The sequence below is a fragment of the Podarcis vaucheri genome (genome assembly GCF_965113315.1).
Source record: "Podarcis vaucheri genome assembly, chromosome: 11".
NCBI lineage: Eukaryota > Metazoa > Chordata > Lepidosauria > Squamata > Lacertidae > Podarcis > Podarcis vaucheri.
The window spans coordinates 14,919,526-14,939,699 of record NC_138749.1 but is presented as its reverse complement, the minus strand read 5'-3'; the positions used below and the strand labels follow the sequence as shown (position 1 = coordinate 14,939,699).

At 41.3% G+C, this 20,174-nt stretch overlaps 1 protein-coding gene across 5 annotated transcripts in view; it reads right to left on the bottom strand.

The window, feature by feature from the left end:
* Nucleotides 1–20,174, bottom strand: part of WDR7 (WD repeat domain 7) — a 228,882-nt gene that overhangs the window by 70,240 nt on the left and 138,468 nt on the right. For all 5 annotated transcript variants that reach the window (XM_082241763.1, XM_082241764.1, XM_082241767.1 and 2 more), the window contains 2 exons: nucleotides 14,044–14,230; nucleotides 812–929 (listed from right to left, as the gene is read on the bottom strand). In XM_082241763.1, the coding sequence (XP_082097889.1) occupies nucleotides 812–929; nucleotides 14,044–14,230 (305 nt within the window). The remainder of the gene's footprint in view (nucleotides 1–811; nucleotides 930–14,043; nucleotides 14,231–20,174) is intronic.

Genomic DNA, 20,174 nt, shown 5'->3' with positions numbered 1-20,174 from the left:
GGGGGGGGGGTAAAGCATCGTCCCCCCTGCATGCTGCCTTGCCAGTAAAAAATGCCGCCCCCCACATTTCCACCAGTATATGTGCAGGGTGGGTAAGCAGATATGAAACTGCATGCTATGTACTAAGCAAATGTCTTGTTTGGCTCCAAGTCACAATGCAGTGTTACAAAGCAATGATTAAATATATGACAGTGTTCTGTTTCTGAGTACAGTTGACAATATTGTCATCAGCTCAGAGCCCGAGGCCCAAATAAATATACACATGAAATTACTCTGCAGATTACTTTATGGGTTCGGAGCCTGACTGAAGGACTGTCTAGTTGTTTTCCACCCCTCTTTATACACATATATAATGTGTGTGTGTTTTGGATGCAAAAACCCGTGTACATATTGCACTTGTATGCCAGTGCACACAAAATACACTATATATATATATATATATATATATATATATATATATTTGCTTTCGTAGATTTTCACGGGTACAGGAATGCAGGTTTTGGTGTCTTCGGGTGTCTTCCCGTGTAAGAGTCGGGGTGTCTGGGCGACGTTCTGCTCTGTTCCAGTAACAAGAAGCCGAAAGCACCAGCCTGAAGATGACGAGTGAGACCTCGTCGAAACGTCGCCCAGACACCCCGACTCTTACACGGGAAGACACCCGAAGACACCAAAACCTGCATATATATATATATATATATATATATATATATATATATGGTGAATGCCCAGATGTTTCTTGTTGTTAAACAAGGAAGTGATTGTTCCTTCTGAAGTGGAGCACAGCAAGCCCTGGAAAAGTTCTTTTGCTCACCTCCTTGGCAATAGTTGTTATGAAGGCGGGTGGTCTGGCCGTGGCAATGAGCGAGAGAGCGTGTCGTGCCGAGCGGGCGGAGTCAGCTGCTGGACTCAGAGGCAGCCCCATTGTGATGCTAATCAGAGATCAGACAAAGGGAGAAGGGAGGGGGCAAAAGAGGAAGAAAAGAAGCATTAGAAATATAGAGTGAAAAGATTAGACACAGCTTATAATGTCAGTTCAAGGTCAACGGGAGCACTCAAACAGTTAGAATATAATGGACTTCCAACAATGAGGAGTGATTAGGAGTCAGGGTGTTCGAGCATCTAATACAAAATCAAATAATTAACCGTGAAGATTGAAAACAGTATGTGCATCTGTCCAAAGTGTTAAAAAGGCCTTGTTAACAAATTATCTAGCCGTAGTACTGAATACATATCAAGAACCCGGGCCAACACAAATGTACAGTGTCATGCAAAAGAACTGTAGTTTTATTTCTTGGAAAAAGTTTTAGAGGCAATACGCACATCACTCTGCAACGATTACTATTGCAATCAGCCAAGTACAGTTGGTGTCTCTCTCCCCGCCGCCCCGCCCTGTCTTATCCCGGCTGACAGGACCAAAGAGCCCTGGAAATACTGACTTCATTTCCATTTGGGCTTCCTCCATTAAGTCAGCCTCTTCTCAACTTCAGCCGTTCCAAAAGCAGACCAGCCACCACCAAAAACATGGTGTTCAGGTGCGGAATTTCTTACATTGCTCTAGACAAAATTTATTCAAACACAAAATATCTGGTTGTTTGTTGCCAACAACACCACTGACTTTAGGATACTGGAAAGCACAGGGATTAGTATGCGACGATGAACAACCAGTAAGCAGCCAGTGAACAATCAGTAATTTATGCGGCAGAAAAAAACTTAGGTTGCTTTTGTTGGCCAACAACTGCGAAAAGATCCTTCCTGCTAGTCTCACTGTAGGGCATTTGTAAACACTTCAACTGGGCTTGATGTGTGGCTAATTCCTAGACATTTGAAAATATAGTTAATGGGTGTAGTAACCTGGAGAGCCAGCTTTGAGTAAGGCATTTGGAACAGTTAAAGTTAAGTATCGGCTTTCTTCATCCTCAGTATAGCACTTAACAATATTTCTCAACCTAAATCTACGTGGAGTAGAGAGCAATGTAGAGAGCACAGAAGACCCCCTGGGGGGGGGTCTGGGGGCTTTGGCCCCCACAATAAAAAAATAAAATATTTGAGGGGCTAGGCCCCCACAAAGTTGATGGGCATTCCCATTCAAATGGTATGTGTGCACTGCATCATGTGATCATGTGGGGTGGGGTTTACCTGGCCCCCACAATATTTTATTCAAGTTGGCACCTCTGACAGAGAGAGGGAACACAAACCTAAGCCAATTGTGGTTTGATACAGGGTACTTTGCAGTTTTGGTAGGCTCCCTTGTCAAGGGAGGATAATCTCCGTGTGGGAATTTCCTGCTTTATCTATATAATATTTGTAAAACTACCTGGACTCCATTAAGTAACTAGCACTTTATTATCTACTGACAAGCAGATACAATATAATACAGTGAAACAGGCCCATCATGAGCGGGGCTCCGGCTTGCATACTCGCTGCTTCCATTACACCAATTTCCTCCTTCAGCTCCTGGTGTAAATAAACCACTGTGAGATATCTAAATTGAGCAACCTCAGGTTTGCTCCAAACAGGAAGCAAAGGAAGAATTACAAGTGACCAGTTGTAAGGAGAACATGAGCAAATTCCGAAGCCTGATAATGCTGTCCAGTCCGTAGCTTGAAGACCTGGACGAGTCTTCAGGCACGTATACTAATTCACACTTCCACTACACACTAAAAATTCAGCTGGCATTTGTAGCTCTAAATCACTGTAAGATCTTTCCCACCTTCTTCTAATCATTTGCAGAGAGAACCTTTTTGGTTAAGCTGAATCGCAAGGACTCGGATCCGAGGAAGCAGGTTGCTATTTGCACTGACTTCCCCCTCAATTTGCATCTGCCTGCAAATAAGAAGTGTCCGCAGGATCAGGCCAATAGCCCAGCTAGCCCTGCATCCTGTTCTCACAGTGACCAACCAGATGCCACTGTGTATTTGCAGGGCATGAATGCAATGGCCCTTTGCCCACCTGCGAATCCCTGCAACTGGTGCTCCAAACCATAGTGTCTCTGACAGTGCAGGTATAACACCGTCATTGTGGCTAGGAGACACACAGAGCCTTGTCCCCCAGGTTTTACTCTAATCCTTTTTTAAAGCCGTCAAAGTTGGTGGGCATCACTGCCTCCTGTGGCAGCAAGTTCCATAGTTAAACTATGTGCTGCTGCACAAAGAAGTGCTTTTATCTGTTCTGAATCTCTCAACATTTGGCTTTGTTGGATGCCCACGACTTCCCGTGTTATGAGACAGGGAGAAAAAACTTCCCCATCCACTTTCGCCACACCGTGCATAAGATTATAAACTTCTATTGTGTCACCTCTTCCTCACCTTTCATTTACAAATGATGTAACCATTGATGCTTAGAATCAGTTTTGTGTAGGCACTGAAAACAGCAAGGATGATGAGCAGGAAAGACCCCTGTTCTATGAGCTAACACTTCTTAAAAAAACAAAAACATTCATTTGCAATGTCACTTAGAATAACGCTGCTTGCAGTTAAAAAAATTGTTGGCTGAGAATTCTGTTAGGTAACGTGATGGAATGAAGAAAGAGGAGACAAAAACTTCCCTCTCTATTTTTTTAAAGATGAGAAAAAGTCTAGAAAGACGACAGAACGAGAGTTGGAGCTCATGATTTTTTTATATTTGGGAAAAGGGGGTACAGAATTCCTGTACCTTCTTATCAGACTGGGTAACTTCAACACTTACCCATTTACCCAAGACCCTTTTACTGCCTCGGATCAGGCAGAATGAGCAAGTAGCATTTTTAAGAGGGTTATCAACAATTCAAGTATTTTCCTTTCAAATGATTTGATGCACTTAAATGCATTTGCATGAATAAATAAAAAAATACCTAAACCTTAACATGGATGAGGTTTTGAGACGCTGAAGCGTAAATTAACTCATGCATTGGTTTTTCTAGAAAGTCATCGAAAACCTCAGAATCAAACAAAGGAGTTACCAGGCCACCAGTTACAACTCACCTTCACAAATCAATCAACTTAAACTTTAGTGGATTAATCTGTTGATTGATGGCAACAGCTGTACTGAAAGCCATGGTGTGCCCTTGGACACGGCACACATGTCTAAAGATTCACGAAAAACTGGAAGCTCCTCCCAGATCAATGCCCTACTCAAGCCTCCTCCTCTCTCTTTCTTCTGCACACATACCCCCTTGCTGCCACGGGATAATCTTGCAAAATGTTGTACTTATGAACCTTCTGAGTGCAGCCCTGGAAAGAGGCAGCTGTATTAAAAAGGTAACATGCAAAGTCCTAAGAATTTCTGTCCTAAGAAAGATCTGTATGTGTTTCTGCCAACAGCACTCTCCCTCCTCCTGTTGGGCAAAGCATGGATTCCCCCCCCCCCCAGAAAAGCAACAGGCTCCTTGTTAATTCATTAACGACACTCTGTAGTGTTAGTATGTGGCCAGAGATTAACCTCTTCCTATAGCTGGGCCAGCTGGTCTTGTCAGAGCAAGAAATCTGCATGAGGGAGCAGGCACACTGCACCAAGTCAGAAGACCAAAATAGAGGCAGATGCAAAGCTAAGATGGGCAAGGAAGAGCCAGGCTGGTCCCAGTGCTTAATATTTTATTGAGGAGTTTACTCTTCCACATCATTAACACTACGAGGGGGGCCGCCTATCATTCCCACCTACACACAGATTGCTGTTATGCAAGAAGCCATATTTATAAAATGCTATGGGTGTTACTGTTAACAGAAATCTGTAGCGTGAATATGATATTGATTGGGGAGGGACTAGGCCAAAGCTTGATGTGACAGGACACGCTTTGCAAAAGATCCTAGGTTCATTTTTTTTGCATCTCCAGTTATGAAGACCAGGCAGCAAGTATGAGAACCTTCTCTGCTGGAGACTCTGGAGAGCCACTTTTAGTTATGGTAGACTATAGTGGGCTGGATGGATAAGCAGCAAAACAGCTCCCTTTGTTTCTATGATATTGCTACTGGTGTTAATGCTATGATACTAGAATACTCAATTCCATAATATCTAATGGTTACAAAGATATTAGAATCCTTCACCATATAGAATAACTAAGAAAAGGGTCGTATCCAATGCATCCGTTCCTTTAGAACAAGGATTTCCACTTGTGCAATGGAGCCACCCTTCTCACCATGAAGCCTCCCCCAGATCTGTCCCAGAACAGATTTAAGGTGTGTAGGAAGAGGAGAGAGAAAGGAAGGGGAGGTCCATTGCACAGCCAAAATTCCTTGTGCTGATGGAATGAATGAGTTAGTTGAATACTGAAGATATTTAATGAAGATGAAGACAACTTTTCAGTTTAGATATTCAGCATATTCCGCTAACACGCATGCAACCCCTTTTTTTTCTTTTGAAAGAGTAAACTTTTAACAGATCTGGAGTGAACAGGACCTTGCTTTAATTGTCAAGGCTATAGAGCAGAGCCTTCCAAACTATGTGTCACAACACAACAGTGTGTCGGCTGCAGTGAGTAGGTGTGTCGTGCGAACGTTCCTCGTGCTCATCCTGGGGCTGGAAAGGGGTTAGTTTAACCTCTGGTTTGAAAGTAAAACTGAATTACCGTGTCACGAAATGATGCATGTCTAAAAAGTGTGTCACCAACATGAAAAGTTCGGAAAGCTCTACTACAGAGCATGGGTGGCAAACCTGTGGCCCAACAGATGTTGCTGTACTACAACTCCCAGCATCCCTGACCATTGGTTGTGTGAGCTGGAGCTGATGAGAGTTGAGTCCAGCAATACCTTGAGGATTACAGGTTCCTCACACCTGCAACAGAACACTTGGTCAGCTCGTGATTCAGATCCACAAGTGAGACACGCCCTGATGTAAGAGAGATCACCCCAGTGAGGCCAGCACCATTTAAAGAAAGGATTGTATGGAAAGATATAAAAAACAGAGGAGTGGTGTCCAAATGCAAGAAAAAGCCGGGGTTCTTTTATTGTTGCAAAGAATACAGCAGGCACAATTTCTCAGTCCTTCAGGGTGAGCTGCCGCCGCCAAACTCTCTCTTTTGTACAACCATTATTTGTCTTTCAATGGAACATTTCCTAGCACTGAAAAAGCAAGACAGAAGATGGATAAATACATGCCAAATAATTCAAATGTGTCCCGTATTGTAGGTTTAGGTTGTCAAGTTCTGAGTGGGTTGGGAACTTTTGCTGAGGAGTATAGTACAGTCAAGCTTCCATAACAACATAGCAGAGAATAGCTTTCCAAGAGGAAGTGGATGCCGGTTTTTGATGCCTCCACATCAAAGGAAGGGGTGGAGGCTACTGCAATGAGCACTTTGTAGCTTTAAGACACCCTGCTAAAATGCCTGCCTTTGCACAGGTCCTGAAAGCTGCCAGTGAGCGATCAGGACCAATTCAAGGTGTTAGCACTAGTATAAGGTAAAGGTAAAGGGACCCCTGACCATTAGGTCCAGTCGTGGCCGACTCTGGGGTTGTGGCGCTCATCTCGCTTTACTGGCCAAGGGAGCCGGCATACAGCTTCTGGGTCATGTGGCCAGCATGAGTAAGCTGCTTCTGGTGAACCAGAGCAGCGCATGGAAACGCCGTTTACCTTCCCGCCGGAGCGGTACCTATTTATCTATTTGCACTTTGATGTGCTTTCGAACTGCTAGGTGGGCAGGAGCTGGGACTGAGCAACGGGAGCTCACCCCGTCATGGGGATTCGAACTGCCGATCTTCTGATTGGCAAGCCCTATGCTCTGTGGATTAACCCACAGCGCCACCTGCATCCCAGCACTAGTATATAAAGCCCTAAATCAGGCACAGGCAAACTCCAGCCCTCCAGATGTTTTGGAACTACAATTCCTATCATCCCTGACCACTGGTCCTGTTAGCTAGGGATGATGGGAGCTGGAGTCCCAAAACATCTGGAGCGCCGGTATTTGCCTATTCCTGCCCTAAATGGTTTGGAACCTGAATACCGAAAAGAGCATTGCCCCCAATATCAACTACCCAGACCCTACAATCTGCAGGTGTGACAGGGTATTTTCAGTGGTGACTCCCTGTTTTTTCAAATGCCATCCCTATTCAGGTGTGTGTGTTGACATCAGGATTCACTTTAAGGAGAAATCTGAAAACATTCCTATTTCCCTAGACATTTTGGTGGGCGAGGGACTCTGTTCGTTGCAACTCTGAGATCTCTGGGTGGAGTAATGGTTTTAATTGTAACTTGTTTTTAGACTGTTTGGCACCCTAGGGTGGGACATAAAGTCAGCAAACAAACAAACAAACAAACAAACAAATGAATGAATGAATGGCGTGTGTTGTCCTCTGCCCCAGCTCAATCAATGATGCTATAATCTCAACCTTTAACTTATTAGTATTTCCACACTGAAGTCCCCCCCCCTCACTGCAACCAATATAGTTAACAAGTAGGTTCCAGTACTTAAAGGGCACAAAGCCGGGGATTTTGAGGGACGGGGGATTCTTTCTTTTTAGTTGAAAAATATGAAAACAACTAAGACTTACAAACACTATGACGAAAAGAGTTTTCATAAGGTCACTTAAAGATGATAAAAGGGTAGAAACATTCCTTTCAACTACCCTAAAAAACCACCCAGTGGCACAACCCAAAGCATATACACATTTGTCTCAACACACGAGATACTTAATTTGTAAACAACTTGTTCATAAGTATGTAAACACTTATGAATTTAAAATAATAACTCCAGTTCATATATTTCTGATGCTAGCAATTCAGAGGCACCACTTACCCAGGAGTAAGCCCCCTGACCTCAATACGGCTTATTTCTGAATACACGTGCAGGATGGTGCCATAACATGCACAAACGTTTTATTGCTGGGCAACTGGGCTGTAGAACTTTCTGTTTATTACGAGGAAATCACTAATTTCCCTCCCCCCCCCCAAAAAAATATGACCACTCCATTCAACTCAGAAGGACAAATGAGCCCTTCATGAATTCCTTGGGTAGAAGATACCTAAGCCTTGGTATCTGATGTTCATATCCTGCAATCTCTCCACTGGCTCCCAGGTTCTCACACACAATCAGATATATTTTTCCTTATATATATTTTTTGTACGACCGGAGTCTATATGTTGCTTGCCATCATCGATTAATGCAGCCTGAAGATAGAAAGGGCTCTCACTGCCACCAAGGTCTGCTTCGATGCAATTTCCGTCAAAATGGATGGGAGCTATGCAGGGACGGTACTGATAAATTGCACCCCCTCAAAAAAAAAACAAAAAAACCACCACCACTTAAAAAAAATAAATTAAAAGCCGGTGCTTAATTATACAAAAGTGTGCAAGAACAAACTGTACAGAGTAATCTGAATCAAACTGCAGCTTATAATGCAAAGGAGGGAAATTATGGGCAACAAAGATCCCTACAGATGTCCAAGCCTAGAAATCAAAGCCTAATTAATGCTAGAAAAATACTCTTAATCCTCCTGTGCAGTTCCACTCAACATATCTTCCACAGTCTAATCTCTCTCTTTTTTTCAGGGTGTGTGTGTGGGGGGGGGGAGGGAGGTGAGAGGCACAAAATGGCAGGGAGAGCGAGATGGGTTTAGACCTCGCGCAGGAGAAAATTCAAAGCTCGGCAGAATACTGCAGCTTCGGCGATGTATTTTATTCAGTGTGCACGCACACACAGATGCGCACCGAACACACAAAAAGATAAACACCGCGTGTGTTTTTCTTTGTCAATAAATGCGGAGTGGTTTCCCCCCTTCCCCCCCACCCCCTCGGAACCACACGCTCGACATAAAAGCTCCTTTATAAACCATGCTTAACATCACAGACAGAAGCGAGGCAGCTGTGCGCTCTTATTGTTGTGCACGGTAAATCAGGCACAAAAAAGGGGCAGCTCAGCAGGGCACCGGGAGGGTAAGATGCACACTTAACCCCCTGCACACTTTGTTGCTCCATTTCTTTCCATCTTAAGTCCTTCTGCAAGCCAGTACTGTACCTGTCACGGATGTAACAGGCCGTTTTCAATCTAAATCTTGTTATGGATTAATAAGCAAACACTTTCTCGCTTATTATGCAATTTATCATGATGAAAATTGCATTGGTCTCCTCAAGGCTACATGCTGATACATTCATTTATTCAGCAGCTCTGTATACAGGGAGCAATACTAATCTTTATGACAGCTAGAGATGTGCTAGGAAGCTGAAAATAGAATCCTTAATAACAATAACAACAACAACAACTATAAATGGTCTTCATGAAAGCTGTATTTAAAGATACAGACAGAAACATACCTACTCCCCAAAGAGACAAGAAGATTTTACTTAAAACATTTCAAGCTGGTACCAACACTTTATATCCATTACCTCTTTCACTTTGCCAGAAAACGCACTGAAAATGTTGCTCTGAATATTCATCTCTGCACTATGTACACAAAAAGTCCAAGTCATTTGATGACTCAGAATGATGACTAGGGATATTCATATAAGGCAAGCAATTGTGCAGGTCTGTTTCATTGACATGGTAATCTACCTCAATCACATGATTTTGAACAGGATTTTTTTTATAAAGAAAAACTTAATGCAAGGAAAGAGTAGCTATTACTATTCTTACAGTAATATAATTACAGAATTGAAGGGAAATTGTTGATTTCAAAATGATAGGAGAGATGGTGTGCATGTGTGTGTGTGTGTAAAAAGAAATAGTTTAATGTAAACACAGTACCAACTGCATGGAAGGATCAGAATTAAACCTTATATCTTTCACATTCATATATATTAATTTTTAATGGAATGTGTAATAACAGTTTATTCCTTTTCAAAAGATGAGAGTTAGGGCTTTTTGTGCAGTGATAATCTAAATTTAAAAGAAACAGCTAAATCGTTGAAACTTTGAAATCAGCTGGAATTACTGGAGACTTATTGAAGGATTCTACACATATGCTATAGAGTAAGTACTATCAGTTGTGTATGCTGCAAAAGTACTATCAGTTGTGTATGCTGCAAAATGATTCTGTGGGGTACACAAAGAAATCCCGATGGCACATCTAAATTTCTTTTCATGGCAAACTGCAGTGCCAAGGCTGCAGGCAGAAATGCAGTTTTTTTCAATCTTCTTCGTTTTGCCTATTATCTGCTCCATAAATAATTAAAATGAATGCATGGAAAATTCATCAGCAGTATGAGAGGGGGAAAGTATACTGAGAGCTTGAGAGAAAACTGTGCAACTGTCATTCTCATACGTGCAAGAGTGTGTTGTCTCATCCATGACATTTATATTCTCAGATGCTTGAACATGCCTCAGAATATAATTTTTGAGCTAGGAGTGCACAGATCAAAACACATTCTTGTCACAGAGATGACTTTATTGTCTTTTTCTTTGGGCAAGGCACATGAATTGCTAACATTGCAGCAGAACTAGAGGGTAATACCGGAGTGTTCTTTTTCCAACCAAAATATAGTCTGCTACTTAACTTTTTTTATGATTTCTGCTTTTAGCAAGTTCTTTTTTTATTATGTGGTTTATGTATTGTACATTATTATTTATTGTATTATTTCCGTTTTTGTAAGCTGCTCTGAGTACTCACCAAGCAGAAGACAGAGGGTAGAGGCATTAAATATTCTTAATAGTAATACTAATAAAAATATCGCTATCAGAAAGAATGGTGACATATTGTGCTACAAGCATCAAACAAAGGGATTAAAGAAAAAGATGAAACAAAGTTTGCTTAACAGACTTTGAATCGGAAGCAAAAATTAACAAATAGTCAGCTCTGAACAAACTTTTCATATAATTTTTAAATAGCAAGGAGCAATAATAGGCTTTCACCTACACGTTATATTTTGTGATTTTAGAACACTTTGATTTTATTAAGTGGCATAAATCTATTTGTGACTAGAGATCTGGCATGCTCTGCTTTAGTTGCTTATAAAAATCAGGGCAACTAAATCAAAGTTTGTAAGTTAAAATGATTAACCATGCATATACAGGAATGAAATGTAATTTTTAAAAATGCAAGTCTGTAGTTTGGTGTCATTTTTGTTGTCGTTGTTCTGGCCTTCTGCCTAGAATAACAAAAATTGCCTGGCAAACTTATGTTGTGCTAGGGAAGAAGTGAACACCCAAATGTGTTGATTTCCCCACAAGTTAAAGTACAATTTTAACTGGCCAACAAAACAGTAATCAGAGATCGTGCTTTTTCATCACGGAGGATGTGGGCAGAAGAGCAATTATCAACGCTTTTTACAAAAGCAGGCATGTATCTATATAAGAGAATACAATCCTGCCCAATAGTGCAGGAAAATGTCCCTGTGGGTTTTAAGAGGCAGTTGAAAGCAGCTATGAATTAAAGCACTTGACCATCCTAATAGCTGAACAATATTTTTTATATTTCATCTTACAAGGAAAGGTTGTGCTCACAATGAAAACACCCACTGACGCTATATTCCCACCTCCCTTTTTTATATATAAAAAAGTACATGGTTATATTGATTGCCTTTACTCCAAGGATTTATCAGATACATCTGTTTATAAGATATAACTTGTTCACATATTTCCATGAAATAAACAAGTCTTAAGCAATGAAACTCAAAACATTTATACAGATGACCTGATTTCATCATTTTAATTGACTGCATTTGCTATCTATTTGAACTGAAGAATGTGAGATTGAGCACAGTGTACATTTAAGAAATTTCCCCCACATCTATCTATCTATCTATCTATCTATCTATCTATCTATGGAAAAAGGTTGTCTTGAAATATTTTTTACCTAGGCAAGGAAAAAACAAAACAAAACCCACACATCCAAGAAGATTGCAAGCATATATATCTATATCTATATCTCTCTATATATATGGCATTACTATACTTTAAAAACTACAGCAGGTGGATCCCCCTTTCCCAAAGTAATCTGGATACATAAAATAATAATCAAAACCTTGTTTTTGTTTTTAGAAAATATGGTGTACTTTTTAAAGCGTCATAAAGGAAGTCATTTTCTTCAACCTGCACAACAAGGCCGAGTTATCAGTTTTAGAACTGCTGTATGGAACTAGCTATTCATATTTATTTACTGTAATATTATGCTTGCCAGTCTGCCCTAAAGGTAAAGGTACCCCTGCCTGTACGGGCCAGTCGTGTCCGACTCTAGGGTTGCGTGCTCATCTCGCTCTAGAGGCCGTGAGCCGGCGCCATCCAAAGACACTTCGGGGTCACGTGGCAAGCGTGACGAAGCTGCACTGGTGAGCCAGCACCAGTGCCGCACACGGAAATGCCGTTTACCTTCCCGCTATAAAGCGGTCCCTATTTATCTACTTGCACTTAAGAGTGCTTTTGAACTGCTAGGTGGGCAGGAGCTGGGACCGAACGACGGGAGCTCACCCCGCCGCGGGGATTCGAACCGCTGACCATACGATTTTACCCACAGCGCCACCTGCGTCCCTTACAGTAAATATTTATTTACTGTAATATTATGCTTGCCAGTCTGCCCTAGTACTAAATTAAAAGAGTAAGAGAGAATACAACCCTCTTCATGCATCTTACATGCATGAAGAGGGCATGCATGTGAAGCGAGTGGGATCCGGTCCACTAGCAATGTTCCTTTGATATCAATGCACACACCAACTGCGTTCCCTGCTGCGTTCCCTGCTGGCCATGGATTCACTCCAATATGAATGTGAACAGAAGCCCTGGACAATCAAAGTTGCTGTTCACACGGAAGAAACCATACATGCATACAGATGTAGATGTGCAAGGCAAATGTGTGGCATGGGACACGACTGGTGTGCAGATGGGTGCGTAATTGTGACTGCATACCTAGCAGTCACAATCCAGCTTGGTCTCCCACACATATCCTCTTCAAGTACCTGCCTGAAGAGGACTTTTGTCTTAGCGTAAGCAGATTGATTGGAGGAGATTAACGAAAAGGCAAGGAATAAAAAGTATTGATTCTTTCCCATTTTACATGCAGTATGGAGCCATATTTGAAAGATGGGTGTCAGGTTTCGTAAGAGATCACACTAGATCACACCTAATACATCAAAAGTGCACAACAAAAAATACTAATTTTGAACATGTGTTTGAACCATAAAAAGAGCAGGAGCGTTGATGTTGCCCATCAACAATGGGCAACACTTGGTCACTAGATGGGGCAGGCACACAAGGCCCTGGTGTCTTCCCCACTATGGTGAGATATAATGTATTCCTATTAAAATCCTAATAATTGTTGCTAAATTTGCACCTATACATGTTGATCAAGGGCCTGGAAACCAAGTCCTATGAGGAATGGTTGATGGAACTTGGAAGTTTAGTCTGGAAAAGAGGAGATATGGTAGCCGTCGACAAATATCTAAAGGGCTGCCGCATGAAAGATGGAGTAAGCCAGTGTAAGAGCCAGTGTGGTGTAGTGGTTAAGAGCGGTAGACTCGTAATCTGGTGAACCGGGTTTGTGTCCCCGCTCCTCCACATGCAGCTGCTGGGTGACCTTGGGCCAGTCACACTTCTTTGACGTCTCTCAGCCCCACTCACCTCACAGAGTGTTTGTTGTGGGGGAGGAAGGGAAAGCAGAATGTTAGCTGCTTTGAGACTCCTTAGGGTAGTGATAAAGTGGGATATCAAATCCAAAGTCTTCTTCTTCTCCTGCTCTGAAAGCTAGGACCTGAACCAATAGCTTCAAGTTACAGGAAAGGAGATTCCGAATGAACAGAAGAACCTTCTGACAACAAGAGTGGTTAGACAGTTGGAACAGTTTCCCTTGGGAGATTGTGAACTTTCCTTCCTTGGAGATTTTTAAGCAGAGGTTGGGTGGCCACCTGTCATGGATGCTTCCGTTGAGATTCCTGCATTGCAGGGATTTGGGACTAGTTGGCGCTCAGGACCCCTTCCAACTATACAATTCTACGATTCTATATAAATTACCATATGCTGATTTTATGCAAATTGCTATCCTCTTTTTGTGTGTGAGTGTTTGTATGTGTGAATCAAACCCACTTTTCTGGCAACGTGTAACTGGCCCCCTAGACCTTGGTGTTACTGGATATCTCAATGAAAACCACGTGAAACAAAACCAATTACTACTACCCCCCGACAGCACACCCCAAATTATTGGGTGAAGTACATACTTTGCAAGTTGCTTCTCAGCATCAGCACAGAGCTCCAATAGGCCCATCAGCACTGCAGAGACATCCATATAAGGCTCCCATACCGTAAACCCTCGTCCTATGAGATCAATGGCAGTTCTTCTGATGGTGCTGTGTGGCGGAAGTTTTGGGCTGGGAGGCTGCAGCAGAAGATACGTCAAGGCCTTGCCTGCCACACAAGAAACATTAGAAAGCCAGAGTCAGGAAAAAGAGATCAAACACAGATTACTATGATCTAGAGAGGCCCCCTGCCCAAGAGATCTACAATTCCCAGAGTCCCCTGGGAAGAGGGATTGACCATTAAACCGTTTCAGGAATTGCAACTTAACAACTCTCAGCATCCTTAACAAGCTACAGTTCCCAGGACTCTTTGGAGAAAGCCATGACTGTTTAAGGCAGCATGACAGTGCTTTTGATGTATTGTGTGGATGGGGAAAATTACAAATTTTATGGATTCTGGTAAGAAATGCATTTTTGAGCATGTTCAAGATGGTGAAGTCTTAAGGATGAAGCAGCTAAGCACTCTCCTGTTCCTAGCAATCTCTCACCACCAGTTCCAACCCACCTCAGAAGGGTGTGTGTGTAATTGGCGGGGCAAGGAGAGGCAGAGGGAAGAGGGGGGCAAATTCCTGGAGGTTTACTTTTCCCTAGCCCCCTCTTTCCCCAAACAAGCAACTCCACCCTAAAATCACGTACTCTGGAAGACCTGTGTTCTTGAGAATATCTGGTGAACGGTTGGAAAAACTAAAGATGAGGTGAGGAAAGGAACCTGTTGCTTGGTTGCCCAACACTACTCAAAACCCAACTTTAAAATAAGCAAACGAAACAGACAAAACAGCTCTTGCCGTAATGTCTGCTGCTTTTTAATCAGCTTTCAATGCAGCGGTGGAGGAAGGGGAAGAAGGCAAGACTTTAATGAGAATACATGCACGGTCTTTAATGACTCCTTAACAACATGCCGGTGACATCATCCGAGAAACCACTAGCAGTGCTTTCAATCTGCATGAATGGTGCAATCTGAGATTTAATTCTAGTGAGTAATGGCGCAGGAGTGGGATGAAGATGTCCTAGCTAGCCTTTAAATCTTAACCCCATGAATGTGTCTGATGAATATGCTGCACAGCCACACACTTAATTTTCTTCAAAACACAACTTCTTACTCAGAGACACTGCTTCCCCAGTTCCTTCTTCAATGGCAGACAGATTAAGAGGTTTCCCTCTCAGTACAAATCCCCTTTTATAACATTTTATTAATTTTCCAACAATACCAAAAACAAACAAACAATAATAAAGATAAAACCAAAACCAAAACAGATTGACTTCCCCCTATTCCCTTCCTTGGTTCCATTGTATATCAATGAACTATATGTCCTTTATAAAGTTTTAACCATTTGAATCACATTGTCCATTCATAATAAAATTACAAGTATTCTCCCCCTCAGTACAAAGCCCTGACCTTATAACGAAAACTCGGAAAGAGAACACTCGTAGAAAGAATTTCTGTAAATGTGTTTATGTTATTAATTTATAATAGTTATGGGTTACCTTCCTGTCTAAAGCTTATTTAAGGTGGTTTACAAAGCAACAGATAAAAATGCAATTCAAATGATAAAATAAAATAGAAAATAATACAAAACCTCCCATTAATAAAAGCAGCAATAATAAATATGCTTGCAGATCGAAGAGAAAACCCGATACCTTTTTTTTTTTTACATGACTATCAACCCAAAGGTTGAAATATCAGAATAGAGAATAATGAACAAGCCAGTGAAAATAAGTAGGTCTTCAAGACCAGGAGGGTGGTGCTTTATTAGGGAGGGGTGTCAGCTGGCAAGTCATTGGCGAAACCTCTCTCACACCAATGCCTGTTAATTTCACTGAACTTAGTGTTGGGGGGAAAGCCCTGATCTTGCTCTTTTTAACTGGTTTTGAACTCAGCTGCAAATTACTTTCTTCTGCCTCTTCTAGGGAAAGTTTTGTCTTGTTTGTTGTTTTAATTATTGCATTTTAAATATTGCATATTCTTTTACAAGCCGCCTAGAGAATTGGATTCATTTGTGATCACGAAAACCTGACAATTAACATCACATTCATGGCTTATCCAACACAGGTTCACGTTGCTGTTTCTAACCTTTAAATCCATGCCAACCTGCATGCACATTAAAATAAATGACTGAAGCTTGTCTTATTTTCCCGCCACGAAGTTCAATGAAACTGAACTGGCAATATATCGCTAATCATGATTTGTGTGTGATGCAAAAATCACAATGTGGGGAAAACTGTGAAGCCGGCCAATGCTTCTCTCAATTCCCGCAACTCCTTTTATTTCTGTTGGTTCCGCTCTCCCCAGCCTCACGCAGGGGGCCATGAATCACAAGAGCAGGCAAAAACCATGAAGCCAGCCAAAGACTCTATGTGGTTCCATCCTTATTCGTGATACATTGGTATATCATGATTTTTAGCTGGCGATATATCACAGTGCTGAAAACCAGATTCAGTGGTACCTTGGTTGTCAAACACCTTGGTACTCAAACAGCTTGGAACCCAAACATTGCAACCCCAGAAGTAAGTGTTCCGGTTTGCAAACTTTTTTCGGAAGCCGAACGTGCTCCGTTTTGAGTGCCATACTTCCGTTTTGAGTGTTACGCTGAGGTCTGTCTGTTTTTGCTATTTATTTTGCGTGGGGTTTTTTTCCAACTCTTTTTGTTTTGTTTTTGTGACTGTGTGGAACCCAGTTCAGCTACTGATTGATTGTGTGACTGCAGTACATTCATTATTGCTTTCATTTAATGAATCAATGGTCTCGTTAGATAGTAAAATTCTTGTTAAATTGCTGTTTTTAAAAGTCTGGAACAGATTAATCCATTTTGCATTACTTTCTATGGGAAAGCACGCCTTGGTTTTGGAACACTTTGGTTTTGGAACAGACTTCTGGAACGGATTAAGTTTGAGAACCAAGGTACCACTGTATTGCCCAGCCATAGTCTTCACCCGTGGGCCTTAGTTTTTGCTACGATTTTGCAAAGCACACCTGATCTTTCTTCCTTATAACTCTTTTCTTCGCTGATCATACATGGTAGATCTTGGCTTTGGCTTGAAGGTGGGAGTGGCTCGTTTATGACCACACTGCCAAACCAATACTGGACAAAAAGAACTTTCCGCCACGCTGTGAGTACATGCACAATAGAGCTGAGTGTAGATAAAGAAGAAACGGTTGCCAAAACGGCTGCTGACATCCTCGGATGAAGAGTCAAGCGAAGAAAAGAATGCCACATTAAAATAACGTTGCAATTAATTAGTAGCTCAATTATGGTTGCAACCTCTGGAGATTCCTTATTATAAGCACTTTAAAACCAAATTAGTTCACTAAGATTTATGTTATTACAAAGAATGCCAGATGAATTAATAATGACTGGCCACTTATTTTAAGTGTTGCTAAGTGAACAAAGCTCTCCCACCACTGCTGGGGTCAGACAGAATGGCCAGATTTTACGCTGCACAATTTGTCCACTGTCCACAAATTTACAGGAGAAGGAACTCGTATTTTTTTTTTAAAAAAATAAATTTCCATATTGCCCCTCATCCAAAGATCACGGGGCGGCTTACTTGGATGTGGGAAAGGTTCTCAGTTGTAGACATAAGCAGAAGTCATTTCTACCAAGGGATCCATGGCGATGTCACATTTGGTGCCAGCTGAGTGAACATAACATCTTCTTCTTTTTAAATAGTTTTAATAATAATAACTTTTATTTATACCCCACCCTCCCCAGCCAAGACCGGGCTCAGGGCGGCTAACAACCAATTATAAAAACAAGTTGATTAAAATACAATTTTAAAAACAAGATTAAAATACAACATTAAAACATTAGGATGCAGCCTCTTCACAGGAGGAGAAAGGAAAAAGAAAGAGGGGGAGGGAATCAAACTGATTCTATTTTATTGACTTATCCAATTTTATATTCAACACAATCATTATTATCACAAAGAAAATATATGGATTCCAATCACCCCTCCATGACTTCCCTCAACTTCCTCTTCTGATCTTTAAATATTTGCTTCACCTGCCCGTCTTATTCTACCTTAATTTCATAATCTTTTAATTAAATATTGTTATATTCTTATTCTTTTTGTACCATTCCCCCCCCCAAGTTACATCTTACCCTTTATTATTTCCCCATTGTTGCATCTTAACTTTGATACTTGTTTTCTTAATTGTAAGTGTTTATTCAAATCCTGCTAGTGAGTTGACTTCTTTACAATGTTTTCGTAAGTACAACATAAACTGATCCCAATCTTTTTTGAAGTCTCTATTGTCCTTGTCTCTTAGTTTTCTAGTTAGTGAACATAACAACTCAACTCCCTGGCCCCTGTGCTCCTCCTTCCAAAATTTTCAGGTTACATTCCTTCAGGAACCTCTACAATATATCCCACTTTCACGATAAAGTTATTGCTCACATAATCACAGGGAGGGAAGCAAAGCGTGTGTTTTTTTTACTTCTCCCACCAAAATCCGCACACACAAAAACCTGGACAGATCTGTCTGTAATTTGGCAGGTTTCTTAGCCAATGCCATATCTCCCGTGTATGCTATTTTTATACAGATTTGCCACAAAAAATAATTGGGGGAAATTAAGTTAGTTGGTTAAAAAAAAGAACCACCCCAAAACTGGAAAGACAGTATTTGTATGAAAACCACTGAAATGTGTCAGGGTTTATCCTCCTCAGAAGGGGGTACCATATTTGCAAATTTCATAAACTTTTGCCAAAATGAAAGAGCTACAAATAGTTCTTTAAAAAGGAAAGGAAAGGAAAGGAAAAGGAAAATTTAATGGTACCCAGTACAATAAAACCCCTGGACCTATTTATCTGAAATTTAGTAAACATTTTTTGCTACTATGCCCTCAAAGCTCACCCATCATAAGAATATTTTTTTTATAGCTATAACTTTTTTAAAAAAATTCCCATGGTGAACAGGGAAGTAAAAAAGCTTCTTTCTCATCCAAAGAAGGGCCTAAGCCAAAGTAGGCAGCTTCCAGAGCAATGTTTTCCCAAAGTTCAGAAGCCTGAGCTGCTTTCTATTTAGACTGCCTTTTAAAGATTATGCGTAAATATTTGTGTGGCACTAACATTTCCACATTTCTTTATTTTTAATCGGGAAATTATATTCTGTGGCGTTCCCCCCCCCACTTTACGGGTGGGGCTTGCTGGCAGTCCAAATAGTCCATTTTTTAAAATAATAATAATAATTTCCTGATTTATCCATGACCTCACACAGTTTTACAACAGACGGCCACAACACACAGTCGCCGTTTCAGTATATTGCCATTACGTCTGCCCTACACTGGTGATCTCCTGCATTCTTGCAGCTTTACGGGCACCAATTGCTTTGGTTCCCCATCCCTACGAAGGAGAGGGAGGTGAAAAGCACTCTGAGCGTTTATGGCTTTCTACAGATAACACAATAAACCCCACATTTTCATTTATGTTTACTGCACTGGAGTTAACAGCTACATTCAATTAGGAGAAGTGACTGGGAGCCTTCCGATCTATACTGTGCTACATCATCAGCTTCCAGCCTGTTAAATGCAAAATTAATATGGTCTCCTCTCTCACCCCCTCTATTTTAAACACAAGGGCAGCCCCAGGGCTTTTCCCCAAGGGGAACTCACAGGAACTCAGTTCCAGCACCTCTCAGATGGGTTCCGGCACCTCTCATGTGGGCGCAATTGCCATTCCTGTTGAGTTTTGACACCTCTTTTTCTAGAAAAATAGCACTGGGCAGCCCCTATGTAACAAAAAAGGGAAAAGCCTCTGCCATAGTTATTCCCACGTCCAGATTATGCATACTGAAATTGTGATAATGAATCTTGTAATGGATTATTTTCCTTTTCAAATGAAGGACGCTGAAATAATGAACTACGGCAATCATCCATTAGTATAATGTGAATGAGGGCTAAACAAGTAACTTTCCTAGATAAATGTAATTGATCATTACTGCGATGCTATTATACAGTAGCTCTTTTTAATATCATTCATTTAGCTACTTATTGCTGTGGTTGAGATAAAGTATTGATTTTTATGTTTTTCCCCTCCTACAGGCAGTTCGCAAAACC